Source organism: Gigantopelta aegis, chromosome 3 (genome assembly GCF_016097555.1).
Source record: "Gigantopelta aegis isolate Gae_Host chromosome 3, Gae_host_genome, whole genome shotgun sequence".
Lineage (NCBI taxonomy): Eukaryota > Metazoa > Mollusca > Gastropoda > Neomphalida > Peltospiridae > Gigantopelta > Gigantopelta aegis.
Window position 1 is genome coordinate 15,715,625 of NC_054701.1, and position 23,977 is coordinate 15,739,601.

At 37.5% G+C, this 23,977-nt stretch overlaps 1 protein-coding gene across 2 annotated transcripts in view; it reads right to left on the reverse strand.

The window, feature by feature from the left end:
* Positions 1–7,652: 7,652 nt before the first annotated feature.
* Positions 7,653–23,977, reverse strand: part of LOC121367576 — a 47,691-nt gene continuing 31,366 nt past the window's right edge. For both annotated transcript variants that reach the window (XM_041491846.1, XM_041491847.1), the window contains exons 3-9: positions 21,907–21,966; positions 19,427–19,609; positions 16,984–17,129; positions 16,360–16,452; positions 15,131–15,197; positions 12,450–12,607; positions 7,653–11,246 (exon numbers count right to left, since the gene is read on the reverse strand). In XM_041491846.1, the coding sequence (XP_041347780.1) occupies positions 9,462–11,246; positions 12,450–12,607; positions 15,131–15,197; positions 16,360–16,452; positions 16,984–17,129; positions 19,427–19,609; positions 21,907–21,966 (2,492 nt within the window). In that variant the 3' untranslated portion in view covers positions 7,653–9,461. The remainder of the gene's footprint in view (positions 11,247–12,449; positions 12,608–15,130; positions 15,198–16,359; positions 16,453–16,983; positions 17,130–19,426; positions 19,610–21,906; positions 21,967–23,977) is intronic.

Genomic DNA, 23,977 nt, shown 5'->3' on the forward strand with positions numbered 1-23,977 from the left:
AGGTACCCCATACATGTTTCAAGCACAAGGCTACTTGACACATTGGTACTAGATGAAATAAAATTGCATTTTTTTTAACCCAGATAAAACTATTATTTTTTACAACCAACACACTGACATTTATAACCAATCACAGGACTTGTGGTGTTCACTTCTCTATCAAAAGTTCGGTGCACCTCCAACTTTGACCCAGTCGGAAGTTATTTGGTCTAGTACTACCTACCTATAGAGATGAGTATGTTTTATAGTTATAAACCCCATCACATAGACATGGGTACGTTTTATAGTTATAAAGCCCTATCATATAGAGATGAGTATGTTCTTTAGTTAGAAAGCCCTATCACATAGAGGTGAGTATGTTTTGAAATTATAAACCCCATCACATAGACATGGGTACGTTTTATAGTTATAAAGCCCTATCGTATAGAGATGAGTATGTTTTATGGCTATAAACCCCATCACATAGACATGGGTACGTTTTATAGTTATAAAGCCCTATCATATAGAGATTAGTATGTTATTTAGTTAGAAATCCCTATCACATAGAGATGGGTATGTAGATTACTTACAATGATGGATCTACACAGACCAGGATAATACAAGAGTCAGTGAACACGCTGGATTCACAGCTGGGTAAGTTAGATTACTTACAATGATGGACCTACACAGACCAGGATAATACAAGAGCCCGTAAACACGCTGGATTCACTGCTAGGTAAGTTAGATTACTTATACTGGAATCACTGCTAGGTAACTTTCATTACTAAAATGATGGAACTACACAGACCAAGATAATACAAGAGTCAGTGAATACGCTGGATTCTCTGCTGGGTAAGTTAGATTACTTACAATAATGGACCTACACAGACCAGGATAATACAAGAGTCAGTGAACACGCTGGATTCTCTGCTGGGTAAGTTAGATTATTTACAATGATGGAACTACACAGACCAAGATAATACAAGAGTCAGTGAACACGCTGGATTCACTGCTAGGTAAGTTATATTACTTACAATGATGGAACTACACAGACCAAGATAATACAAGAGTCAGTGAACACGCTGGATTCACTGCTAGGTAAGTTATATTACTTACAATGATGGAACTACACAGACCAAAATAATACAAGAGTCAGTGAACACGCTGGATTCTCTGCTAGGTAAGTTAGATTACTTACAATAATGGAACTACACAGACCAAGATAATACAAGAGTCAGTGAACACGCTGGATTCACTGCTAGGTAAGTTATATTACTTACAATGATGGAACTACATAGACCAAAATAATACAAGAGTCAGTGAACACGCTGGATTCTCTGCTAGGTAAGTTAGATTACTTACAATGATGGAACTACACAGACCAAGATAATACAAGAGTCAGTGAACACGCTGGATTCACTGCTAGGTAAGTTAGATTACTTACAATGATGGATCTACACAGACCAGGATAATACAAGAGTCAGTGAACACGCTGGATTCACAGCTGGGTAAGTTAGATTACTTACAATGATGGACCTACACAGACCAGGATAATACAAGAGCCCGTAAACACGCTGGATTCACTGCTAGGTAAGTTAAATTACTTATACTGGAATCACTGCTAGGTAACTTTCATTACTAAAATGATGGAACTACACAGACCAAGATAATACAAGAGTCAGTGAATACGCTGGATTCTCTGCTGGGTAAGTTAGATTACTTACAATAATGGACCTACACAGACCAGGATAATACAAGAGTCAGTGAACACGCTGGATTCTCTGCTGGGTAAGTTAGATTACTTACAATGATGGAACTACACAGACCAAGATAATACAAGAGTCAGTGAACACGCTGGATTCACTGCTAGGTAAGTTAGATTACTTACAATGATGGAACTACACAGACCAAAATAATACAAGAGTCAGTGAACACGCTGGATTCTCTGCTAGGTAAGTTAGATTACTTACAATGATGGAACTACACAGACCAAGATAATACAAGAGTCAGTGAACACGCTGGATTCACTGCTGGGTAAGTTAGATTACTTATAATGATGGACCTACACAGACCAGGATAATACAAGAACCAGTGAACACGCTGGATTCTCTGCTGGGTAAGTTAGATTACTACAATGATGGACCTACACAGACCAGGATAATACAAGAGCCAGTGAACACGCTGGATTCTCTGCTGGGTAAGTTAGATTACTACAATGATGGACCTACACAGACCAGGATAATACAAGAGCCAGTGAACACGCTGGATTCTCTGCTGGGTAAGTTAGATTACTACAATGATGGATCTACACAGACCAGGATAATACAAGAGCCAGTGAACACGCTGGATTCTCTGCTGGGTAAGTTAGATTACTATTGGACATTGTTCGTTCTAGCAAGTGCACCACGATTGATATATCAAAAGCCGTGGGGTGGTGCATATAAAAGATCCCTTGCTACTAATGCTAAAAATGTAGCGGGTTTCCTCTCTACCGACTAGACGTCAAAATTACCAAATGTTTGACATCCATTTGCCGTTGAGCCGTCATAAATTGATGTGCTTTAGTGGTGTCGTTAAACAAAACAAACTTTAACATTTTTAAAATAAGTATTTAAGTATTAGGGAACGCACATGTGATAGCTTCGTTTGTCTCTAAGACGTCCATTGAAAGTCCATCATTGATTATGGTCAGGATAATGGATATTGTTTGAGACACTGGACATGCATTTGCTGGATCTCGTAATATATCATTCCTGCCGTGGATTCTTATGAAGTTTAGAAATCCAGTACAGAAGAGGAATTGACATGTCCTCAGTCTTGAGATTCAAGTCAGATGTCTGAAGTACAGAAGCATGATTTTTCCATATAGAACAAAACGAAAAACAAATTCAAACACACAAACAAACAAAAATAAAATACAACAGAAAAAAACAACACAAAACCCCCCAGAAAACCAACCAGCGAAAAGGAAACAAATAAACAAACCTCACAAACCAACAACAATGAAATAACGAAAAAAAAGAGAACTAATTGGCTTATGGAATATGTAGCACTAAATGAACCCCTGTTCTTTCCGCTGAAATTTAATATAATGCTGCTCAGAAATAATGGTTATATTTTGTTAGGCTTTGTCACCGGGGACTATCACAACTCATTATATTGTGATAATTTAAAACTAAAACCTGCATTACATGTAAATGTGTATGTTTTACAAAAGTATATTGCATCACATATGATTTAAAAATTCATATGTTTTATATTGCATGTCTATGTGTATATTTTATGGTTATAAAGCCCTATCATATAGAGATGAGTATGTTTTATAGTTATAAACCCCATCACATAGACATGGGTACGTTTTATGGTTATGAAGCCCTATCATATAGAGATGAGTATCATTTATAGTTATCAACCCCATCACATAGACATGGGTACGTTTTATAGTTATAAAGCCCTATCATATAAAGAAGAGTATGTTCTTTAGTTAGAAAGCCCTATCACATAGAGATGAGCATGTTCTTTAGTTAGAAAGCCCTATCACATAGAGATGAGTATGTTTTATAGTTAGAAAGCCCTATCATATAGAGATGAGTATGTTCTTTAGTTAGAAAGCCCTATCACATAGAGATGAGTATGTTTTATAAAGCCCTATCATATAGAGATGAGGACGTTCTTTAGTTAGAAAGCCCTATCACATAGAGATGGATATGTTTTATAGTCATAAAGCACTATCATATATAATGTGATAAGATGGGAATCCAGTCCCACTGAACACGTCTCTGTTTACAAGTCAAACAAGCACAATATAGTTTCTATATTCCTGAATTATTTATTCAAGGATTATGCGCAGGATCCATTAATGTACAATTAACTGTTACAAATAGATGTAAAAATAGCAACATATGTCACTTGTAATAATGATATAGAACGTTTGAGGTAAATCTGTGTTTTATTATTTTCAGGCTCGGTTGGAGGTCTGACTGGTTTGATCATGGGTTTCAGTCTTGTGTCTCTGGTGGAGCTGATCGAGTTTCTGTGTATGGTGTGTAAACGAGCTGCCAGACGCGCGTGCAGCACAAAGACGCAACCTCACGTGTAAAACATTCTTCATTCACTGATTGGCAGTAGTTTAATCATCATCCTAAAGAAACATGAAACACGTGCCGCACACACACGCAACCCCACGTGTAAAACATTCTTCATTCACTGATTGACAGTAGTTTAATTATCATCCTAAAGAAACAGGACATATGTGCCGCACAAAGACGCAACCTCACGTGTAAAACAGTCTTCATTCACTGATTGACAGTAGTTTAATCACAATCCTAAAGAAACAGGACACACGTGCCGCACAAAGACGCAACCTCACGTGTAAAACTTTCTTCATCCAATGATTGACAGTAGTTTAATCACCATCCTAATGAAACAGGACACACGTGCCGCATAAAGACGCAACCTCACGTGTAAAACTTTCTTCATCCACTGATTGACAGTAGTTTAATCACCATCCTAAAGAAACAGGACACACGTGCCGCACAAAGACACAACCATACGTGTAAAACTTTCTTCATCCACTAATTGACAGTAGTTTAATCACCATCCTAAAGAAACAGGACACACGTGCCGCACAAAGACGCAACCTCACGTGTAAAACGTTCTTCATCAGTAGTTTAATAACCACTGATTGACAGTAGTTTAATCACCATCCTAAAGAAACAGGACACACGTGCCGCACAAAGACGCAACCTCACGTGTAAAACGTTCTTCATCCACTGATTGACAGTAGTTTAATAACCATCCTAAAGAAACAGGGCACACATGCAGCACTGACACAACCTCATATGTGAAACGTTCTTCATCCACTGGCAGTACACCAGTCATCAACCTAACGAAACAGGACACACGAGCCGCACAAAGACGGAACCCCACGTGTAAAACGTTCGAAACGTTTCGTAGCCCACTGATGGAGAGTAACCTAATCAAATCACCATCCTAAGTAAAGAAGCAGGACATTCGTGCGCACAAAGACGCACGAATAGTTCGTGTTTAACGACACCCCAGCACGAACACGAAACCTCTACTACTGGAAAGAAGCCAGGCCCATCTGATATGGAAAGACGTTCGAAAACGTTTCTCGTGCACTGACAGTTTTAATTACCACATTTAAGGAACAGATACCTTGGACACCGTATCTTGTCTTAGATACACTTTCTCTAATTAAGTATTCACTTTAAAAGTTGCCGACCCTAGTTTAAACCTGTGAAAACCGACACTAAGTTTGGTTAATCAATAAACCTGTAATACAATTGAATAAAGTTCAAAAGAGAGAAACAAGAGTTTCTGACGCTGAAACTGGGAAATACCCTCTAAAATAGACTAGAGTTCATTTCCATTACAATTACTTCTCAGACGTACGTGCGTTTCTTAGAATTATGAAAAATGCATTTTGTGGCATTATAAACACCAGGATGACCATAGATACTTGGAAATGAATATTCTAAACAATAAAATATAAATAATATTTGCTCTAATAGTGAAAAAATACAGCACTGTCACTTTGATGCACATTCTTGTACTCGATGATCCATTTAAGTAAGTAGTTACTTATTTCACACATGATTATAATAACAAGCAGCGCTTATTGCATGTAAAACAGATCTGCGTGTACGAAAGGTGGGGTGGGTGGTGTATTTAGTTTGAGATCACTCTTTTTATCTGTCAACATTCGACATGAGAAAGCAACAGTAAATTTCACTATTTTGAAATACACGTATTAAAGAAAAACTAATATTTGGCACACACACACACACACATACACACACACACACAAACACACACACACACACACACATATATATATATATATATATATATATATATGCACTTTGTTTTCTTTCCTCATAATTATTGACATAATATACGATAATTATGATAAATATTTTTTTACTGAGAGGGTTGTGGACTTTGTAACCATAAAAATTACGATTTAATAAAAAATAAAAAATAAATAATAATAATAATAAATAAAACGTGCTATTTAGTGATCTGCTCTATATTAGATGGGTGTGTGTGAGTGTTGTAGACAGTTTATTAATGGAGTTAATAAATAGTTTTATATCCCGAGGGAGTTCCAAAAATTGCTTGCCGCATACACGTATGTCATTATTTATTTATGACTAGAAAGCATTAAACAAAAACATGAAACGAAATTGTACTACAGTGCCATGATGTGACATACGGAAACAACGAAAACATGACTTGCGGGAGTAGGGTAATTGCTTTAATACCGTATGCTTGCTGACAATTTTCCACATTTCCATAAAATTACTTTCGGTAGTTGCAAATAGATAATGTTTCAAAGTGGTTTAAATTTGCCCTCAATATATTTCCTCTCGTCAATTATAGTCCCTTTGCGTGAAAAGGGAACCGATCCATTGGCATATAACTCTATAATTAATAATGTTAAAACTTGTATTAAAACATTTTACTGAGTTTTAAACCCATACCAACTTAACAACATTTTTTTACTACAATTTTCTGTGTAAATAAACGTTTCTTAACAAATTGCCATAAATTATATAGATTAATCTAATTTTTAATACAGTGATGAAAACAAAATGCTAGAACAGCCTTAGCTACATTGCTATTGGAGTAATCGATAATTCAGTAAACTGAGACAAAAGATAGAACTGTGTGTTCTCTACGTTGGCTGTTCCATCAGTTGTCTTCATACCTGCATTGTAAAATAAGATTTAGCCCATGCAATTTTATGATAATTTGTAAAGAAACCTTTTTATTTACACTAAATTGTTTATCGACTTTTTTTTATTTAAGTTTGTATATGTTTAAAACTTAATAATATATTTTAATTTGAATTATAACTTTATTCATTATAGGAAGGAAGGAAATGTTTTATTTAACGACGCACTCAACACATTTTATTTACGGTTATATGGCATCAGACATATGGTTAAGGACCACACAGATATTGAGAGAGGAAACCCGCTGTCGCCACATCATGGGCTACTCTTTTCAATTATCAGCAAGGGATCTTTTATATGCACCATCCCATAGACATGATAGTTATTCATTATAGGGATATATGCCAAATGATCGGTTCCCTTTTCACGCAAACGGACTATAGTGGCAGTGTGTCTGTCGTCTTTGCACTGAACGAGACAATAAACTGTTCTTCAGCTTAATGTTGGTTTTCTTTTGGTTGCAATGGCGTCTGAAGCGGGGCTGGAGGGATGGAGAGGGGGTAACCTGATACCAAGTTTGGAAATTAAGCATCGCTCCTTCCCTCGCAGTTGAGATGAATTAATGCACCTATTTATAGCTACTCATCCCATCCTCCAGTTTCTGGCATATATCGATACTTGTGAGTTGTGCAGGATAGACTATGTACATGTTACAGGCGCATCTGCACGGGTGGGGCTGGGATATTGAATCCCTTCACCCCTATTCCAAACAATTTTTTTTCAATGTATTTTCCTACAAAGAATAACCCACTCACCTCTTAAACATTTCGCTCACCAGTCCAGACCCCAACCCTGCACAATGTCCTGCACACCCCTCTGCGTTATTTATACATGAGTACTGGAAAAAAACATATTTAACGCAATGCCAGAGAGAAAAAAAACTATTTATTATGTACGCAGTAATACATGTCGATATGATACGAGGTTATTACACATGAGTATGTAAAATATTGTCTTTAAAACAATTATAAAATAGATATATACCAACTACACAACATCATTATTTTTGCGATTTTTATAAATATATCAAACAACTGATAATAATCACGAATTAAATGATACATACATTAATTATATAAAAGTACGAATATGTAAAAATTATATTTTACTTAGCTAGCAAAACGTCCAATGAATTATTCACATTTTATTATATTGCCTCACTAAGTCGTTAATTATAACAATATACATACACGGTGTGTTTCTGAGAAAAATAGTTCTATGATTCTGACAATCGTAATACTTTTTACAATCTATCTACATTGATGTAAACATTCCAGTGAATCTTCATTACTAGATAGATAACATCCAATGTCATTTCCTATCAAAAACGATTTAGTCATTTCGCTTTTTCCGCTACGCTGGCACTGGTTTTTATTAGATTTACTGACCGAGAGCTTAAATTGAAGTTGCCGGTAAGATCCCGTTTCAGTTGGATCACGTGAAGACCCACACCTGATTTGGAAAAGCGGCTGTGCCATAAACGTGGTAATAAAAATTTGCTGTTTCGAACGGCAACTCTGAAGATAATGCATTATCCTTCTCAACCACACCTCATTTCCCCCCGCTACATTTTATATTTCGCTGTCGCTCCATAACAGTGTGGGTTCCAACCTCCAATGTAGTTCTCCTACCCGATATAAAATTGTGTACCAAATTAAAATGAAATTAATATAAAACTGCCACCCGCCCAGTTGCCGTCATTTCCCTACTCTTATGTTAGTCACAGCCTGGGTTTGCCAACTGTACACAATAGTATTAATATATGTTAAGAGACATCCTGAATTTAACGCAGATACACTGTTTTTACTAAGTGCTGCCTCACACTAATACATAAAACGTTTGAAGGGATGCCCTAGTTCTACTAAATGTCTATACACGCCCGGGTTTTAATACATAGGCAGGGAAGCCCTAGTTTTGTTAAATGTACAGGACGCCCTGGTTGTTATAAGCATTCAAAGACGCCCTGGTTTTAGTAAATGTGTAGGTGGCCCTAGAATTAATAGATGTGCAGTGAAACCCTGGTTTTAAGAAATGTGCAGTAGAACCCTGGTTTTAACAAAGGTGCAGTGAGACCCAGGTTCTAATAAATGTGCTGGGACATCGTGGTCTCATTAAGAGTCCGTGTAATCTTTTTGTTTTATTACGTGTTCATGGACACTATTATTGCAGGACCTATTCTGGAACACATTACTTTACGCATGTATGCACAAATATTTATTTCACGTCATATCTGAAGTTGAGACGCATTCATTATTCATATTCTTTAATTATGGCTAAAACATGGTTGGCGAAAAACATTTTAAAATGTATTTCTTCTTATGTTCTCCTATAGTCCAAAATAGCAACCTATTTATAATGAACGCATTAACCACATATCTGTTACAAAACAATGTATCCCTTTAGCATGTATGCTATTAGAAAAGATAATTAATTTGATGTTTATAACATATCTTCTCATAAAAATCCTACCAAATCCCATCCAGATTTATTAGCTACAATCTCCGACATATGCTTCCGTTAGTCTTAAAATGGAGTTGTGTCTTTTTGTCACATCTCATGCTTACCGCATGCTGGTAACAGCTCTATATATAATAAATTACTGCCTTAATGAAGAAGAACCAATGAGCATCAGGTATGAGATCACGTGAATAAACACAGTTTTCTCGTACATGCACCCAACTGTTTGAATCCCAGTCTACGACCTGCTCACGTAACGATTCATCAGTTAAACCTCGCGCCATTTCTGTCGTTCGTTTTCCGCTTGTTAGCAAAATAGTTCATTAAACTTCGTCTTCGTCTCCTGAATTCATCAAAGTTAGCCATATCTACTCCGAATCCTTGAGGTCTGTAGCCATTCTCGTTGTTGTTATTGTTGTTATTATTGTTGTTATTATTATTGTTGTTGTTGTAGTAGCGGTAGTACATCGGCTTACTTAGCCGTATTGGCTGGGAAACCGGTTGGAGATAGACCAATGGTTGTCCTGTGGTGCTCGCCTTAGGACGTGGACTGAAAATCCTCGGACTCCCTTGACGTAACTGCTGTTGACGCCACGTCTGCTGTCGGTTTCGTTGTTGTTGTTGATGTTGGTGTTGTTGTTGTTGGTAGTTTGGTCTTGGTAACTTTGATCTTCTAATCGGCGCAGTCTGGCCATTGAGAAGTTGCGTTGGTCGGTTGTATCTGAGGTTTGGTCTGTAGTATCTCGGTGGATGTGCAAATCGTATTGGCGACTTGGTTGTCCTCGAAGGAAGAGGCCAGTGGTTTTTGACTCTTTTTGGAAAACTGATGGGTTGATTCCTCGCGGTTGTCCGAACTACTGGTGGAGCACGTGTAACGTGTGATTGGGTATGCGCAACGTACTGCTGATCACGTGTAGCGAGTGGCCGAGCACGTGTATAATGAGCTGCTGGTGCACGTGTAACAGGTGCTTGAGTACCTGTAACGCGTGGATGGGTGTGTGTAAAACCTGGATGAGTTTGTGCAGCATGTGGTTGAGTACGTGTAACATGCTGTTCAGCACGTGTGGTATGTGGTTGTGTGCGTATAACTTGTGGTCGAGACCGTGTAGCATGTGACTGAGTTTGTGTAGCATGTGGTAGCTGAGTATGTGCGACATGTGGTCGAGTATGTGTGACATGTGGTTGAGTCTGTGTAGCATGTGGTATTTGAGTATGTGTAACATATGGTTTAGTATGTGTAACATGTGGCTGAGTATGTGAAACATGTGGATGAGTATGTGAAACATGTGGCTGAGTATATGTAACATGTGGATGAGTATGTGAAACATGCGGCTGGACACGTGTGACAGGAGGCGTTGCCTGGGTAACGGCTTTAGGTCTTGCCTGTTGAGGAAAGTTACTAAGAACACCACTGACTTTCGGATCGTTGATTGTTTCAGCAGTCTTAAGTTTGATATCTGTGAACTGTTCCGACACAGAATGCACCTTACGCTGTGATTCTGCCTTAGGGTCTGCTGAATTCCGTATGCCAAACGAGTGCCTTGGAATCGGGTTCGCTCCAGAGAGGAGAGAATTCTTTTCATTGCTTGTTATCTGTGACAGTGTTCCAGTGTTTCCAATCATCGGGTTGAAACTGTTCCCTTTGTTACCAGCGGCAGCATGAGACCCAGTCTGCACTGATGCAGCGTGCAGATGAGGGTGCATTCCGGATCCACCATGTGCGTTCGCTGCTTGGATTCGTTGACCTCCTGTCCCTCCTATAGTCTTTCCAGTGGCTAATAAGACTGGTGACGTCCCAGCGAACGGTGTATCTGTAGCCTTCGTAGAGGAGACTGAAAGTGGCGCCAAAGGACTGGTGTCTGATGTATCAAACGAGTCCGAACTGTCAAACGTTTTGGGGAAGCTGCAGAACACCGTCCTGCCATTCAGTGGCTGAATAGGGCGGTAATTGTCCACCATGTAATTCAAGTGGTTACTTCTTGACTCGCTGGCACGGATATCTGGTCCTTCGTCGTGGTCGTGCTGTATCAGGTAACGAAGATACCTCAGCTGAAAAGTAAAACAGATACTTCATTTTAAGAACCATCAGCACTCAAGGCAAGTTGTTTTAATAAATGATCATCTGGCGAGCGATGCTTTTTAAGACACCCCTTCCCTTTGGACGCATTGGCTTTTGTTTTCATTCCACATCTAGTGTATCAAAAAAAAAATTGAAAGTGCGCCCCTTGCTGGTAATTAATAACCTGGTAACAATATCTGATATAGGAAAGAAGGAAATGTTTTATTTAACGACGCACTCAACACATGTTATTTACGGTTATATGGCGTCGGACATATGGTTTAGGACCACACGTATTGAGGGAAGGAAACCTGCTTCATGGGCTACTCTTTTTCGATTAGCAGCAAGTGATCTTTTATATGCACTATCCCACAAACAGCATAACACATACCACGGCCTTTGATATACTAGTCGTGGTGCACTGGCTGGAGCGAGAAATGGGCATATCTGATAAAGAACCTGATGTGAACATCATATATCACTGTTCAGTCAAATTTACATGATTTGGTGACTCTAATAACCACGTGTGTTAAGGAACGTGACCGACAGCGTACTGTGGCAATGCTTAACACATCTTATACAGAACATGATCATGACAAAAACATAATACATGATCAGGGCCGTATATCTGCACGATGTAGAGACGAATGGACATTTAGCAAAATAATGGTTGATAGAACAGCCACTTCTCCTTAACTGGAGATTTGCAAACTGTTGATTTTTTATATTGATGTTGCTCATCACTTTAGTTTTGCCTTTACCATAGTTTGACACCCAATAGCCGATGTATTTTTCGTGCTGGGGTGTCGTTAAACAGTTATTCTGTTCTATTATATTCTATTCATCCCCCTTGCACTGCCACAAAGAGAACTGTCACTCCAAGATTATTTTACTAAATCAAAACTAGGACCGAACAGAGCTCATGTTCAGTAAATTGACATATAAGAAGACGACAGTATCATATGACACTGTTTAGCAAGTTTGTTACAAACCGCGACTGTGACAATACTAAATACATTTGTTATACAAGTAACATGAGAACATGATGACGTCTGAACTAGAATCTGCTGCTAACATTGCATGACAGTTTTCGGTAAGTTCATAAAGAACCTCTTATTAACACCGTATAACAATGGCCAGTGAGTTTGATATAGAACCTGATGAATACAGATGGTGTATGATGATGTACCAACCTGTCTTAGTGATATTTTCTCTGGCTCGGCAAACACAGTCCAAATGACACTCTCGAAACACGGTGGAGTTGTCAGACTGCCCTTGTACCGGAAAAACCTCCCTCTGTCTTCGGGAATCACAGAATCTAACATAAAATTAGTCATAGCATGGCTTTGACCTGAAAATAACCAAATTACAGTTAAAAAGGGAAAACATCTCATTCACGTAGAAGTGATTTGATTTCTTAACGTAACACTTTTGTGCAAATATATTGGAATACTTTATTACTATTAGGAAACAACATAATGCATATTGGGGGCTTAACTATTAATATTGTGGAATAGATTTCAGGAACCATGTTAAACAATATTTATTAGTTAAATAATGTGCTGTCATTTAGCAAATCCTAAAAATGCTATACGTTGATTTACGTCCTGATCACATACTATGTAGTTTGTAGGTAGTGTGTTTCATAAATTATTATCAATATGCATACATATCACACACAATACACACCATTGCGTATGTACGTGTATACCTTTATACACACGCAGACAAGAATTGCGTACAAGTTACGAAGCCTAAGTCCTGATAAGACGTAAAGCCAGTATTGAATTAAATCTATGTATGGCATTGGTCACTACATGTCAATCTGAAAGCTCGTTTTCTCTCATCCTTGCAAGTGTCGGATAGAACTAGCCCATGTATGAAAGCAATGTGTATTTCAAATGGCCACTGGTGACAACAAGGGGAGTTAACTATGTTTCTAAACTCATCATTCGGCTTGAACAGAATAGAACCGATATATTTTGTCATAATTTTTCTCTTATCTCACAATCCAATAATGCTTTAAATGTATTTTAACAAGATCAAGAAGAACAAAATTGGTTTTTGTTCTAATAAATTTTAAAGAATTTATTTTTGTTTATATAAAACTAAGTTTTTCAGTTTTTTCAGTTTTTCTCAAAAGCTCTAAAATGATTTGGGCAATTATGTAATGAAGAATGTACGAGGAGGTGTAGGTTCGTGAAAAATAATTCATGAACCTCGTAGGTGCGAGTTTATTATTATTTCATGAATCTACACTTCCGAGTGCATTCTCCAACTTAATCCATTATTCATTTTTAACAATTATGTGACTGCTAAATTAACTTCTATTTGATCTTTTTTAATGAAAATATTGGTTAAAATGGCAAAGAATGTTTACAAAACTAATAACCCAAAACGGTAGGATACTTTCGGACCTAACCTGAACCGAATCGGTCAACAAAACTTCAGCAGTGGATAGCTAGCATTAAGCGTGATGCACGTCCTAAACATGTAACCTGTGATTTCCGATTTAGTTTCCAACAATCTTCGTTGTGTTCCGCCGGAATACATTACTATTACCAAAGTACTAATCAAAATTATCCCCATGTGATTTTCCAGTCTTATATATTACTTATGAAAATCCCTGGAATAAAAATCATAAAAATGTGTCAGTGTTATCATGACCTGTTATGGAGTTCAAACAACCGGTCCACAAAACGACAATAAATGACCTGTTATAGATAGAAATATGAGATGTATATATTTACAATTTTTCTGCAAAACGTATGTCATTTGAAACAGACTATAACACTCCGGTTGATATTGATTACACTTGACAGGTGAAATCACAAGTACTAAGCTTATTTAAAGTTATAAGCAATTTCCCTCTCTTATTCTCCAGATGGAAAAAGGAATAAACAGCTTTCACAAGTTTACTAACTGTAACTGAGACTGCAGGTCCTCGTACCATATTGATACCACAAATAATACACCTGTCATTTTCAATACAATGAAGTTCAATAAACTGCTTTGTTAGATTAAGATTTTTTTAAATTATAGATTATGGATACAACATCAGTAATTTTGTTGTTAGCAAATTTATATAATTAGTTTAGTTATTTGATTTAATATGCTGGACTGCTATGTATTCTTACACTTAGTACTTGTGATTTCACCTGTCAGGTGTAATCAATATCAACCTGGGTGTTACAGTCTGTTTCAAATTACATACGTTTTGCAGTAAAATTGTAAATACATCTCACATTTCTATCTATAACAGGTCATTTATTGTAGTTTTTTGGACCGGTTGTTTGAATACCATAACAGGTCATGATAATACTGACACATTTTTATGGTTTTTATTCCAAGGATTTTCATAACTAATATATAGGACAGGAAAATCACCTGGGTATAATTTTGATTAGTACTTTAGTATCAGGTTTATAAGGCTTAAATTACATGTTCATTTGATTATGCAGATGCTTGACCTCGTGTGCTAAAGCGTTGTACTCGTGTACAATGTACACGTTGTGTCAGTACTGGGTTCGAATCCCTGATCTAAACGCATAAAAAGTTCAAACTGCATTGTTTCACAGGTGTTGATTCTTGAAAAATAATCTACACCTTGAACAATAGCGAATCAAGCGAGTGCTTTACCACTGGGCTACGTCCCGCCCCAATGCTTTATTTACCGCATGGATGAAAGAAAAAATAGTTTATTATAATATGCAGTCATGTGGGATAGACAAAGTACACCCTCGGCGGTGGAAAGTCGACCCTGTGAGTTGGTAAGTCGTTCCAGGTAGAAATGTCCACCACTTCGGGTGAACTTTTTCTATTCCATATCGCAGCATATGATGGATTATTACATTATTTCTTAAGTACTACTCACCATGGTTCGTGACTTTCTGCAGAGCTTGGACAACTGGCTCGAAATTTGGATTGTCTTGCTGTGATATCTGAAAGAAAATATTTATAGGATATTAAACGAGTTTCCATTTCGTATCATGTTTATGTCCTGAGTGAAATAATTATCAATTAGCGAGTGACAATGAAAATTATTTCGTATAATGTTTATGTATCATGTTTATGTCCCGAATAGCTCGTGACAATGAAAATTATTTGACAAGGGTCATAAACATGATATGAAATGGTAGCGAGTTTATTATACTATTTATTACCATAATCGATCTTAATGTATATCATTCAACTTGTTTCGTTGACGTTTCTGTAAGGTTCCAGTGCACCAATCGGTGCTATCATCATGTGACGTCAAAGTGTTATGTCCCACTTGTCGGTCTTGTGGGACGTATCACTTTTATATATACCAAGATATGTTTTAACCATATTGGTAATAACTGCTATTGTGGTTCGATGAAATCTGGTTTACGTATCACAAGCAAAATGTGTATTTGTCTCAATCATTGGCCGTATGGGATGAGTTCTTTTACATAGATATGGAATTTCAATTCATATTATGGAACTGTTTTATGTATCACACTTGTCGAGTATCTAACAATTAAAAGTTAGAATAAATGCTGTATCTAAATACGATAGATAGTCAAAGGAACAATTCTGTTATACTTTGATTGCATGGACTCGTGAATTGCTGAAAACAGTTATGATACCGGCAGTTTTAAAAGTTAAAACCACGCAATTGTAAATGTTTAGTAAAATTTAATGAATTTCTGTGACCACAGGTGTACAAAATAGGGAGTCAAGAACCATGGGTGACAGACCTTCCCATGTTTTAGGGAAATTCGGGAAAGGTGATGGGGGAGTCAAGGAATAAATATATGAATTATATTTGGGGAATTTACCAGCACTCATGAGTACTAAATGCAAGCTTGTTCAAAGCATGTCACAATACAAATGCGGACATTTAAATACTATATAGTAAGTGAAAAACCGATCCGATTTAAGTCAGGTTGGTAATTATTGAGTTAGCATTCTCGTATCGGCTATCACTAGCCTAAGGGTTTTGACGTCTTAGTGGGAAGCAAACATTTGAATGCAGCATAATTTCCTTGTAATAACAGCTAACCATTAATCTACCGTCCTTGGCAAATGGCCCAAGTAGGCAAACAAATAAAATTCAAATTGACGAATGAAATGGAATACCTGAAAATACACTCCCAGCACGGCCAAGCCATCCGAATGAGTAAGTGCGTTTGATAGATTGTCGTACTTCGCCGCATAGTGGACTATGTGCATCTAAAATAAAACAATTGTACAGTTACTAACACAAGCTAATCAATTAATAAATATTTAATTAAAATTACAATTTACTGAAGTGAGAAGATATCAAAATAGTTAAAGTAAAGACACAATGATTATTCGAAAATAAATTTCATTTCGTATTAAAAGGTATTTCAACTATACTTTTGGAATCACAAACTTTTGGAATCACAAACTTTAAGAAATAAATTCATGTCAAATATTCTGCTTACGTTAAATTGAGTATAGGTTTCGCGTACAGTCTAAACACTGAAGAAATATATTAACAGGTACCAACTGAAAGTGATGTATAAAAGCACTATATTTCTTATTCAACGGCAGGGTGCCAGTCAAATATGAACAATCCTGCGTCAGGATTACGAAACTCTTGCTAAACTGGTTTTTGCTCTTAAAGTTCAATGAATCTGAACTTATCAGCGAGTGCACGCAACGAAAGATGAAATGAACGCATCTCAGATTCTGAGATTTAAAAAAACAATGAAAAAAACAGGAGCTTTATGCACATACCTCCAGTGGGAACTGTCGCCCATCTATGGTGTGTTCGGAGCCCTGATCCTCGTTCGACCCCCAGTGGAAGTGGAACTCTGCAGTGTTGTATCTGCCAGGTAATCCGCCTCCTTCTATGTACAGATCTCCGTGCACTTTGGTACTTGCTGAAAAACATTAATAGTTGCATATACGAATTAAAACAAAAATGCACATTACAAAATCCAAAAAGTACATCTGTGACAATTTGGGGATTTGTAAATCATTGGCGGGTGCTAGCCACAAGAAAAAATCCTTTACGCATTTAAGAGTCCCTGTCTCTCTCTGTCTCTCTCTGTCTCTCTATCTCTCTCTCTCTCTCTCTCTCTCTCTCTCTCTCTCTCTCTCTCTCTCTCTCTCTCTCTCTCTCTCTCTCTCTCGCTCTCTCTCTCTCTCTCTCTCTCCTCTCTCTCTCTCTCTCTCTCTCTCTCTCTCTCTCTCTCTCTCTCTCTCTCTCTCTCTCGCTCTCTCTCTCTCTCTCTCTCTCTCTCTCGCTCTCTCTCTCTCTCTCTCTCTCTCTCTCTCTCTCTCCTCTCTCTCCTCTCTCTCTCTCTCTCTCGCCCCTCTCTCTCTCTCTCTCTCTCTCTCTCTCTCTCTCTCTCTCTCTCTCTCTCTCTCTCTCTCTCTCTCTCTCTCTCTCTCTCTCTCTCTCTCTCTCTCTCTGTTTATCAAATGTTAAAAAACCGACAATTTAAACACACGATTATCCATAGTCTAAAATGTGATGAGACTGACTTTCCTTTTGTTAGATGATTGTGAAAGGTGGGGACCAGTCGAGTTTTAAAGTCGGGCAATGAATCAAGCGAACGTTGAAATATGGTATAACAAGCTACTTTTTCACAAGTTTGTTTAAATTTGATTGTGAATGAAATTCGTTAAGGTGCCACTTTTACTCTGTGGGCATTTTTTAAAAGTAAAATAAAATAAAATGGCTGCGGCCACGCCTGCATAAAATCCTAACACTTTGTTAATAATCAACCAGATTGAATTATTCAAAGATATTTGTCTCTTTCCTGGCTTTAAAAAAATGCATTAAAAAGAATGTTAAATTTTAGTAATTAAATTTAAATGTTTATGAAGTTATCAATTCACTGAACATTTTTGTTTTATTCATCAAGTTCTTTTTAACGTGCTGATTGCGGCAGTTCTGATTCTTCCGCATCACCTACGTCATACATTTTGTATTGCTCAGTTTTCGACTATAAGCGGATTCGATTCACAAAACCAAATTTGTGTACTAAAACCAACCATAGTTTATACGCTTTTGCATATGACTATCTCAACCTGTACACATTCTTCTCGAGTTTTTTCACATCTTGTAACTAGTGCGAGGCGTAAACTCGTCAAGTGGTTAGACCGTTCTACTCGTCAGCCGAGGGCGATTCTTTCAAACTCATATACGTTACTGTTGTTACCGTCAGGCGACAACCTTGTTCGCTATTTCAGATATTCCATGCATCTGCATTAATTATAGCTGGTGCAGGACACAGGTAGAGGTAAGGAATGTTACATTAAACTATACTTTTTGGGTGCCTTAATACATCGTAATTGCGGCATTTCGTAATGAGAATGAAGGAAGAAACCGCCATATAGACTATGCGTATCAGCAGCAGGGAATGTACAAACTAAGGTAGACACCAAAACTGCCCCCCCCCCCCCCCCCCTGGAATGGCCCCCCCCCCGGCCCCCCCCCCCCCCCCCCCCCCCCCCCCCCCCCAATTTCGTACTACAAGTCCATCCACCATGGACATCTGACCATCATTGAGCAACAACATGTCATTAAAAAACCACGTTTTGATACTATGAATTTATCCAGGAGTTTTTCCCAGGGTCCAATGTCTGATAGCATTGGTAACATTAGCGCCAGTATATCATACTTAAGATAGTTTTCAGGCCACTGAATGATGCAGTATACCACTGTTAAATTAATTTATTACAACAGATATGATATTATATTATACATATATATATATATATATATATATATATATATATAATATATATATATATATATATATATATATATTGGAAATTCTTAGATTAGAAATTTTTAATTTTCAGTGTCACTTTCATTTAGGAAGGGCCTAACTTCGGACCCACATAAGGCCTGGATAAATCCTCGGATACTCCCATTACAGACTGCGTAATACAGGATTGACGGTACTAATAATAATCTACTATCATCAAAATTCCGGAGCCCTCCAAACGATCATATGAAATCATTGCCTTGACAAAGGAGGACAACCGCCGGATGTATAGAAAAGAGCGTTGTAATCAGGAAACTGTTTGAGTTATAAGTACCTATTTAAAGTTTTCATAGGATTATGTGCCTTTAAAATTAGCGACATGTGTAGAAAGTTTGACCTGCTGAATATAGCAGCTGGAGATTACATGAGAGAGAATACGTGAAGTGCCGCAAACTTACCTGAGTGCCCGTTGTTGGTGAGGTTGAAGACGAGGTCGTCGGAGAACATGCTGGGGTGGTTGAAGTTGTGGAAGACGAACGGTTTGAGATCCAGGTCGTACTCCGTTTCAGTTCGGTTGATGTCGATGGGAGACTGCCACCGTCCGCTACATTTCTCATACGAGTGATGCCACGAATGCGGACCTGAAGCAGCGACCAGGAGTTTAGTACACGTTTTACTCCTTGGTTACTGTAATATCACTAAACTGATGATACACAGAAATATACTCCAATGACATTCATGCTTTTAAAATTAAATAGTGATTACTCCCTATAATGATTACTACCGGTGTGTTGTACATAGAGAATGAATAATATGTGATTGGCCGATAGATACCATTTATCTCATAACGAGTTGTTTTAAACTGTATCTAACGAGCGAAAGTGAGTTTGATACGTTTTTAAACGAGTTGTGAGATAAATCGTATCTAACGGACACGAATGTGTTATTCTATTTCTTACATGTCCTCAAAAACTAGGTTTTAAGCAAATTTTAACATCCTTTTCGACTAAACGTTATTTACAGCCGTTGCACTTGTAGCTGACTTACGCGCCACAGACACATGGATAGCAGGTTAACTATACGTCATAGTCTAATCGATTTCCATCGTGTAGTTTTTTATTGGACGTATGGCATTATTGGCTTGGCCATCACCTAGGATCAGCCAGTCGTACATGTGTTAACAACCATGTGTAACTAAAAATAATGGTGTTCTCACCAACGGGCGAGTAAAAAAATCGGGACTCTTCGATGTAAGGTTACGTTAAAGGGATATTCCTGAGTGTGCTGCGTTGTAAGATGTTTCCGACTAATAAAATATTTCTACGATTAAACTTGCATATTAAATATGTTTTCTTGTTTAGAATATCAGTGTCTGTATATTCAATGTGTTTCTGGTCGTCTTAATATTTGTAAAACAAAAAGAAAAATGGATTTGGTAATATTTACGTAAGAACGAAAACAAAATATTGTAGGAAATAAAATGAAATTTAACGTAGTACAAATATTAGAACAATCAGAATCACGTTTAATATACAGCCTCTAATATTTTATGCAGAAAAAATATACTTGATATATAATTACAATTGTTAAAAAGTCTCTTTTAGTCAATAACATCTAAAAAATTGCAGCAACATCAGGAATGTCCCTTTAATAAATAGCCCAAGTACTCTGCCGTGCGAGAGCTAAACGGACATGGCAGAGGGCGACCAAAACCGTCCAAATACTCGGCTACCTCTCGGACGGCGGAGTACTCGGGCTAGTTAATACGTAGAATGTTGTACATATGTTGTTATAATTGTCAGTAATTATTGTGTTTTGACGCACAATGCATATATTGTTTAATGTGAGGAGGTATTTGAATTCAAATATGAATATGTATGGAATGCCATGAGACATGAATATGTATGTGATGAGACATGCTTGCACCATCCCTGAATTCGCCCACCCCACTCCATCGAACACGTGCGAGCATCACTGACAGGTTGGCACTACGCTAATTTTTCTCATTACTATTATTACCATACATATTACATTGTTTCTATTAACCTGTGTTATGCTTTAAAATTTAATATATTTAAACAGTATATATTTATTTACATTTTTTTATTAGGGGACATCTAAATATAGATATCTCATGTGTCTGGTCAGTCTGGTGATGTTGATTGGAATTTTTAAAAGTTGGTGATAGTAATCTTCATTTTATTGGAGCAGAACGTGTCATATTTGAAAGACAAAAGAACAGTATTGCCAGCATATATTAAACAATAAAGAAATAACATGAAAACAAACGGTATAATTCAAGCTCTTAGTTAGCTCTTTCAAAAATATCATTTACGTACATACAAAACATAAACGGTGATAAAGTATCACCTTGCTCCAGCCCTACATTGTAATCTAAAACTTGTTTTGATACTGAAACTTGACCCGAGTTTTGAAACGTCTGAACACTGATTTCATAACATACAACTTTACAGTAATAGTACTAATACCGGATCGTGCTAATGTATACCGTTGAGTAATGATTGTATATACGTTTACCGTTGAGTAATGATTGTATATATGTTTACCGTTGTGTAATGATTGTATATACGTTTACCGTTGTGTAATGATTGTATATATGTTTACCGTTGTGTAATGATTGTATATATGTTTACCGTTGTGTAATGATTGTACATGTAGATATGTTTACCGTTGTGTAATGATTGTATATATGTTTACCGTTGTGTAATGATTGTATATATGTGTATCGTTGTGTAATGATTGTATATAATATGTTTACCGTTGAGTAATGATTGTATATATGTTTACCGTTGTGTAATGATTGTATATAATGTTTACCGTTGTGTAATGAATGTATATATGTTTACCGTTGTGTAATGATTGTACATGTAAATATGTTTACCGTTGTGTAATGATTGGTAATATGACCACTACTCACCGCTCGCTCCGCTGTGAGACCAGCTCTGTTTCCTGTGTTCAGTGTCCGACAGGTCGGGACCTGAAACAGAATAGTGTAATACTCTGTAATACATAGATAATACTACAGGTGTATCTGTCAGATACGATTAACTTCCACCATATAATTTTTTTAAAGTATATAAATCAGTGTTAGATACTCATTTGTATTTTTTTTTTTTTTTTTTTTTTTTACAACAACTTGTTGTTAAAGAGTTGTAAGATAGATGATATCTAACGGAAAAGGAAGGAAGGGAATGTTTTATTTAACGACGCACTCAACACATTTTATTTACGGTTATATGGCGTCAGACATATGGTTAAGGACCACACATATTGAGAGAGGAAACGCGCTGTCGCCACTTCATGGGCTACTCTTTTCGATTAGCAGCAATGGATCTTTTATATGCACCATCCCACAGACAGGGTAGTACACACCACGACCTTTGATATGACAGTCGTGGTGCACTGACTAGAACGAGAAATAGCCCAATGGGCCCACCGATGGGGATCGAGCCCAGACCGACCGCTACGTCCCGCCCTCCACCTAAAAACTTGTGCAGTTAATTTATCGGGCAACGGGCAACTATATTTACGTGCCCCTATCCACAAGGGTTCAGGCACGCCCACCCCGGACTCAGCCTCTGACATCGCCAGTTGTCGATTCCGGGGCGGGTGGGGGGGGGGGGGGGGGGGGGGGGGGGTGTGAATAAAAAGAGTGCATGGGATAATTTTAAATAATGTGGTATGACCACTTAAAAAAAATAATAATAATAAATAAAACAGTTACAAATAGGGGTCTATCATATTTATATATTATTACTCACATATTAATAATAGCACCATAATTAAAGAGCCTTATAACATTCTATTATTTTAATATATAATTAGTAGGCGCAATTAGTTACAATTTCGATCGGGCAGTTCCAGATAGATATATACTATAATTAATTAATTACTAATAATATTTTATATATACTATATATATTTTTTTTCTTATTTATTAAATTAGGCCCCGGAGGATAAAGGATTCGCGGTAAAGGCGGGGAGCACAGCGCCACCGGCAAGATCCCGTGCGATCAAACAGGGCGGGAGGCCCACTCCGGTAAAGTCCGGATTTCCACGGGGGGGGCGTGTTCCGGAATGGGGGGGGGGTGGGAAGGCCACCGCCTCCTAACAGGCTTCCCTATCGGCCCAAAACCGCCAACGCCCTACCGCACCCAAATATGCACCCTACCACGGCGTTGATTCAATTACTATGGTGAGGTGTCCTCGCCGCTCTCCCCAAGCATTCGTGAGCACCACATCCAATCGGGTGCGTCACCTAAACGGATGACAAATGTCATTGTTATATAATCCTCGGTGTCACCCAAGTGACCACTAGTCGTCAAGTGGGTGGCTCCGAGTACCGGTCAGGTTTTTTTGTTTGTATATATACAAATTGACCGATCAAATTAATACCGTTTAAAACCTGTTTGATTTATCTGATGGAGGTACAACTCGAGTTCAGTGTTATAGTATACTGTTTGGCTTTAAAATCTAGGTCATCATCAAGTATCCAAGTAGATGTTTTTAAGTCGATCTTCAACATAGGTTACTCCCTTCCATTACAAGCAAGGGTCTTTGGAATTCCGACTATTTTAAACACTTTAGGTTAGACCGGACAGAACACATGGACAGTACAAGTATAAATCATGTTACACTTTATTAGCTACCTCCAACAAAATGGCATGTAACATGGTGTTTAAGATACTTAACGAATGATTTTATTAACTTTTATTTAAAAAACACAAGAAAGAAAAACGACATAACTATAAGCTGATTACAGTGAAACCGACAGCTGGATAAAAGCTCATCTGTGGTTGGTTCTTTTGTCAATAAGCTACATTTCCATGTTGGAAACAGTAAGTCAGTGTTACCCATTGTGGTCATGGTGAATCTGGGACGACGATTTTGCAACCGACGAATCAAGAGTCACAATCAATGTAAAACATATGCATATATTCAATATATGATATGCTAAATTAATTACTTTAAACTGTCTCTTCCTGAGT